General features: G+C 47.9%; 1 protein-coding gene across 1 annotated transcript in view; it reads left to right on the top strand.

Annotated features, from left to right (window-relative positions):
• The window catches only part of XRRA1 (X-ray radiation resistance associated 1), a gene marked incomplete at its 5' end in the record, with an annotated part of 4720 nt that extends 3853 nt beyond the window's left edge, over window positions 1-867 (top strand). Inside the window, one exon of the mRNA XM_010167859.1 lies at window positions 626-867. Within this exon, the coding sequence (XP_010166161.1) occupies window positions 626-867 (242 nt within the window). The remainder of the gene's footprint in view (window positions 1-625) is intronic.
• Between the last annotated feature and the right edge of the window lie 5529 nt (window positions 868-6396).

Raw genomic sequence — 6396 nt, forward strand, 5'->3', positions numbered from 1 at the left:
CACCCTCAACCCACCACCAAGGTTGGACCCTGATGCTCTGGTTATTGGTCATCAGAGGGTTAAATGCAGCACAGATGCTGCTGGGGTCCCTTGGATCCACAGCTGGATTAACCCCACCCCAAACCCAGCTGTTGGGAGAAGGAGTAACAGAGGTTTTGTCCCTGAGGTGAAGCAGGACTTGGGTCTTTGAGCACAGACCATGTTTGATCTCCATCCCAGTCCTGATGGTGGTACAATCCTGACCTGCCAGTGCCAGCAGGACCTGGCTGCTCCCCAGTTCTGTTTCTGCACCCATCAGGGAAGAGGAGAGGAAAGGAGGGAAGAAATTCAGACACTTTTTGCAGGGTACAGCAAGAGCCACTGCCCAGGTGACACCCCAGACTATCTCTCTTCACTCTTGAGTTGCCCAAGACCACCAGGATCTTTGCTTTTGGGGCTCCTGTGTTTCATCTGGGTGCCAGGATTGAGCTGGATCCCAGCAGCCACCTTTGTGTCCCTGCTACAGTGATGTCCTCCATGCTGTGGGGACAGGAAAACACTGGGGCTGCTGGCATGGGAGGGAAGATGAAATATTGCAGCCAAGGAGCTGTCCCATCGCTCTCCTCACATCCCTGGTCTTTTCCAGTGTCTGTTTTGCAGAAGAGGAAATCCAACCCCAGGGCATACTGGGAAGCACGGAGGCTGATGGAGGAATTCCAGGAGGTGTTTGAGATCCCCACCACAACCGTCGGGGAGGAGATGACCAAGTCGCTGGGTGAACTGCAGGTGATAAAAGCTCTTCTTGCTGAGGAAACATCTAAACAAGGGAGCCCCAAACAGCTACAGCTGCCAGGGAAGAGAATGGCCAAGAAAATGCCCAAAGTTTAGTCAGGGGTTGAATAAAGTGTCCCACACCTTGGTCCTCTTGGATGAAATGTGTGTTATTTTGTAAAAAAAGGATCTGAAGCTACAGGAGAGTGTCCAGAGACAACAATTGGTGAAGGGTTTAGAGGGGAAGGGTGTGAGGAGAGGCTGAAGGCACTTGGGTTGTTCAGCCTGGAGAAGAGGAGACTGAGAGGAGATCTCATGGGGGTCTAGAACTTCCTCCCAAGGGGAAGAGGAGGGGCAGGCACTGATCTCTTCTCTCTGGTCACCAACGAATGCCAGGAGCAGAGGACATGGCAGGAAGATGTGGCAGGGGAGGGTGAGGTTGGCCATGAGGAAAAGGTTCTTCAGGCACCCAGAGGGTGGTGGAGCACTGGAACAGGCTCCCCAGGGAGGTGCTCATGGCACCAAGCCTGACAAGATTCCAGCAGCATTTGGCCAAGGCCCTCAGGGACATGGTGTGAATGTTGGGATTGTCCTGTGCAGGGACAGGAGTTGGACTCCATCATCCTGGTGGGTCCTTCCAACTCACAATATTCTGTGACTCTATAAACTTGTTTTGAGACATTTTTCCCCTCCTGAAGTTGGAAAATCCAGTGTGGTGACAAGATTAATCTCAGGCTTCAGGCAGCAATTTCCAGCTTGGAAATCCCTTTCTCGCCAAGGAGACCAGCTCCACTGCGGGTCAGTCTGCACTGGGGAGGAGAATCGTGCCAAAAAGGGGCTTTTTTGGGCCTTTCCCAGCTGGGAAAGCAGCTCATCTGTGCCAGGGGAGGGATTGAAGAGTCGTGTAGACACTGTGCTGAGGGACATGGGTTAGTCATAGGGGACTGGTCAGTGTTGGGTTCATGGTTGGACTCAATGATCTTAAAGGGCTTTTCCAATCCAGGCAATTCTGGGATCAGTGAAAGCACCGACACAGCCACCACCCTGCCATGGGCACAGGTGAAAAGTGTCTGCTCTGCAGAAAATAACGTGTGTGCTCACCCATCCCTCAGCAAAAACTGACCTTGTAAGAAAAACTGCTGCACCCTCTGGGCGTTGCAGGGAGGTTTTGGTCAGCGCTGACCGATGGGTTGTACAAGGAGGGCTCGTGGTCAAGCAACACTGGAACAGGTTGCCCAAGGAAGTTGTGGCTGCTCCTCCCTGGAAGTGTTTGTGGCCAGGTTGGATGAGGCTTTGAGCAACGTGGTCTAGTGGAAGGTGTCCCTGCTGCTGGCAGGGGGGTTGGGACTGGATGAGCTTTAAGGTCCCTTCCAACCCAAACCAGTCTGGGGTTCTATGATTCTAATCACCTTCACCATTTTTTTCCCCTGCAAAACTTTACTCAACAACCTCATTCCACCTGGGACACCTGTAACCTGCTTGGAACAGGCAGCAGGAGGATCCCACTTACTTCCCAGCACAGCAACTTCAGCAGAAACAGCCAGTTCACTGTCAGAACCTGGTTTTATTCTGTTTTAACCTCAGCCTTTGTCCTGCAGCTCAAGTCCTCTTTGCTGGTCACACCTTATTCATACACAGTTGGTATATTTCTGGTTTGTGACAATTGGGTTTTTTTTTTTCACAAGTGGGATTTATTCTCTCCCAAGTAACAGAAGCCACAACATGACAGACACCTGCATGTCATTTTTTAACCCACACATTTTACACATGCAAGTCAAGAGCCCTTCAGAAACTTCCACCGCTTTTTAAAACATCCAGATGAAGCCACGTTGGTTCAGCTGAGACCTCAAACGACCACGAGGGTTTTTTCACTGCCCCGGTGCTCCGCTGGCGAGCTGAGAACACGAAAGCACGACGATTTAAAGCGTTATTGGAGGAAAAAAATAAAAAATAAAGAAGTGTAGCAACATCTAGATTTGTTTGAAACAGTTTGGACAGGAAACACCAAGGAAACCAGGTGCACACAAAGCTCCTTTGTAACCAGCTGAAGGTTTTGCTGTTTGCATAGTGAAGAGCGAATTCTAGAGCCGTGTTTTACAGACACGAGGAAGAGGAAGGTTTGTCTCCGATGCGTGTGACACACGAGGATCAGCCCAGCTTCCACGCTGGAGTTCAAACCGGTGTCACATCCCAGTTCCACCCAGTTGTCATCCACGGGGACGTGCCACGGATTTCCATCAAGCTGCCACGTGAAAGCATCACATCCAACAGTTGTTAATTTTCATCTCGTGTTCCCCAACACGAGAGGTGTTGGATTTGGTGAGAGGAGCTGGATTTTCATCCAACTTTTTTCCCTCAAAAATTTGTTTCCCATCAAAAATTTGTTTCCCATCAAAACTTTTCCCCTGGTGAACGAGACAAGCTCCTTGTCAACCTATCGCCGGACAACTGGGGACAGCAAAGGGCTGTTGGAGGGTCCAGATGGAGCCCCAGGGGTCTGTCCTGGGAGCATTGCTAAAGGCTTGGTTATAAAATCAGTGATAGTCTTTAAGGCTTCGACCTCCCCCTCGTGACTTGCGTTGAGAAAACACAAAGAAGCGCTTGTTCAAGCTGCGCTTCGCGACCGCTGCGCGCGGACAAGAGCGTCTGAAGAAAAATACTGACGATATAGAACAAGATTATACAATCACCTGGCGTCATCCCTTCTTTTTTGGCACTTTTCCTTCATTTATCTCATCTCACTGACTCCAAACACAAATCTTTCCATATGGTTTTTCCCGCTTAGAAAGCTCCGAAGGGTCAGCAAGCAACTTTCTGGAGTTGGTGGTATCTTTGGCAGACACGGTCCTTCTGTCATCAACCCAACCCTCAGCCCCTCCAGCGCTACCGGCCGTGCAATCTCTTGACCTGTTTATTTCATTTTATTTTAGTTTCTTTTAATTTATTTTTCACAAGAGAAGACAGCTTCACATTTCGGGAGGATGCTCGCACGCTCGCACTGTCCCACAGCCGGCAAGGACCACCTTCATCCCGGAGAGAAGGTGGCTGCAGAGAGGAGGAGGGTTAGAAAATGACTTTCAGGTAAGTGGAAATAAATAGTTGGTTTCATTTTATGGCCTCTGCAGATCTTGTGCTGCATTCACCGTTCAGCAAGAGGTATTTAACTTCTCAGCTGGCATCAATTGTGGCCAAGGTAGCGTCATACCTGACCTTTAAAAGGTAGAGGCTGGGAATTCCTGCTCTTTTAAGTGTAATTATAGACAATTATTATATATTTTTTTTTGTGCAAGTTTACACAAAGAGAGTGTTAAATTAAGAAAACATTCATCCCAGCTTGACATCACCTCAAGTCTCAAACCCGACGTGGCCTCGGGTGGATTTCAGCTCAGTAAGAAGATGAGAAGGTCGAGGTGACAAAACAACCCATGTTTTCCTCAGTCCTTAAGCAAAAACGAAGGTAGAAACGCAGCCAGCAGCTTCATCTGACTAAAAAAAAACCTGTGGGCACACAACTTCATCAAAGATCGATCCCACCTCGATGATTTCCCGAAAGCTGCTGCGACCACAACAGCTTTTGATGCCACATCCAAAGGTCTCCATCAACCTGGACCCAATGGACCCAGCGTGAGGACGTGGGCTCTGGTTTTGGGGGGAAGCCGGCTGGTTGCCCAGTAAAGGTGAGGTTTGGCAAACTGGGCGGGTATGAGGGATCCCATTAAACTTTTTTTAACTGGGAACAAGCTCCAGCTCAGGCATTAACCTCCTACACTTCCAACCCAGCTCGGATTTAAAAAGAGATAATTAACACATTAAAAAATCCCCCTAAATACTGATGGAATCTTTTAAAAAAAGAAGATATTTAAGACACTGGCCTGGTGCGTTGGGATTGCAAAAATCTATTTTAAAAGGGGAAAAAAGGATACATTCAATGTGTAAATCTATTTTTTTGGTGGGGTAGGCTTGCTCAGAGTGAACCCAGCAGCCCAAACCTGGATGAAACCTGCACAAATGCCACCAGAAAAGAAGGAAACTGCTCTGGGAAGTCTGATTCGGGCTCCAGGGAGAAAGAGGAAGGAGAAGATGGCTTGGAAAAATAATTAAAAATCTAAATGCACTTGGGAAGTGCAGGTTTTAGCTCAAAATACTGGGGAAAAAAAAAAAATGACATGAATTCTGAATAAAAGCTGTGGGTTTCCCTCCTGAGCTTATTTGACTGCAAAGGGCAGATGGAGGCCATCGCTACTTCTCTCTGCGCTGCTCTTTTAGATCCAGGCAAAGCTCTAACGATTTAATTTCTTTCTAATTCACAGCTGGGGACAAGAGCAGGATTCAGTTTGGGTCCAAAATGCCTGGTTTTGACCCCAAAAATGAGGGTTGTGGTGTGTGTGAGAGGGCACGGAAAGGTATCGCCCACGAGCCGAGGTGGGTAGGCAGAGCAGGCCAGGCCTAACCAGTCCTAACCACTCCTAACCAGTCCTAACCAGGCCTAACCAGTCCTAACCAGGCCTGACCAGTCCTAGGTATGACTTAAAACATCCAGTAGTTTGTGTGTTAAGGAGATACAGAGATAGATTATATATATATATATACACACATATATATATATATAACGGAATCATTGCTATAAGATTTCTCAAAACGCAAATCTGTCAAATCTGTTGAAATAGAGTATTTAAAATATATAAATTTTATCCATTAAAATATAAGCTTTCTTTTTAAAAAAAAAAAATAAAAAATAATAATAATCCAGTTCGATTAGGGAAAAAAACCCGCCAGGGTCCTTGCAGTTCTGCAAGTCAAACAAACAGGAGAGAACAAGAAAAGCAATTCCTGTTTATTTATTTATTTGGGGTTTTTTTTTTAAGATGGAGGAAGAAATTCAACTGGTTTGTTTTATTTTGTTTTGTTTTTAGACAGAGGAAATTGGGCAAAGACCATTCTCAATGCTGGGTGTTGTCCTCCCTTCACGCCACGGCTGACGGTGAGTTTGCCCCGGCACCGTGTGTTAATTATATCCTCAAAATATCACTCGTTATCTGGCAACACGGGGTCAGGAAAATCATGAACGCCGCAACCTCCGCCCTGGATCAAGGTCCCTGCGAGTTCTGAGGGTCCCCAGTGAATACTCTGCAAGGCACCTTTCAAAGATGATGTGTTTTCAAACCTGATTATTAGAAATAATCAATGAAATTATTGTGTTGTTAATAGATGATGGGAAAGAGCGTTAAAAACACGGTGGCTGCCGCTGAAGGTCACATCTGGACAGACAACACACCCTCCACCAAGCCCAGGCTCTGAGCTCGCGCTGGTCCAGGCTGCCGTGCCCGACTTCGTGCCTTTAAGGGGGAATTTTTAGTGCATCCCTTTCCTGAGCTTTCTTAGTGGTTTGAATTTGAAGACAGCGAGCTCGGAGCAGGGGCAGGGCAGGCTGGCAGCGCCCTGAGCACCCGCGTCCACCTGCGCCGGGAGGGATGGACTCCTGCTCTACTGCCAACCCATCGAGTGCCTGGGAGAGGACAGTGATGTGTCAGATACCTCAGGATGCCTCCTCAGGGCTGCTCTTGGACATGTAAAGACAGATCTTGGGTGTGCTGAGACATCTTAGATGTGCTGAGAGACCAAGCTCAACATGAGGCGGCAACGTGC

The sequence above is a fragment of the Antrostomus carolinensis genome, unplaced genomic scaffold (assembly GCF_000700745.2).
Source record: "Antrostomus carolinensis isolate BGI_N321 unplaced genomic scaffold, ASM70074v2 scaffold39635, whole genome shotgun sequence".
NCBI classification, from domain to species: Eukaryota; Metazoa; Chordata; class Aves; order Caprimulgiformes; family Caprimulgidae; genus Antrostomus; species Antrostomus carolinensis.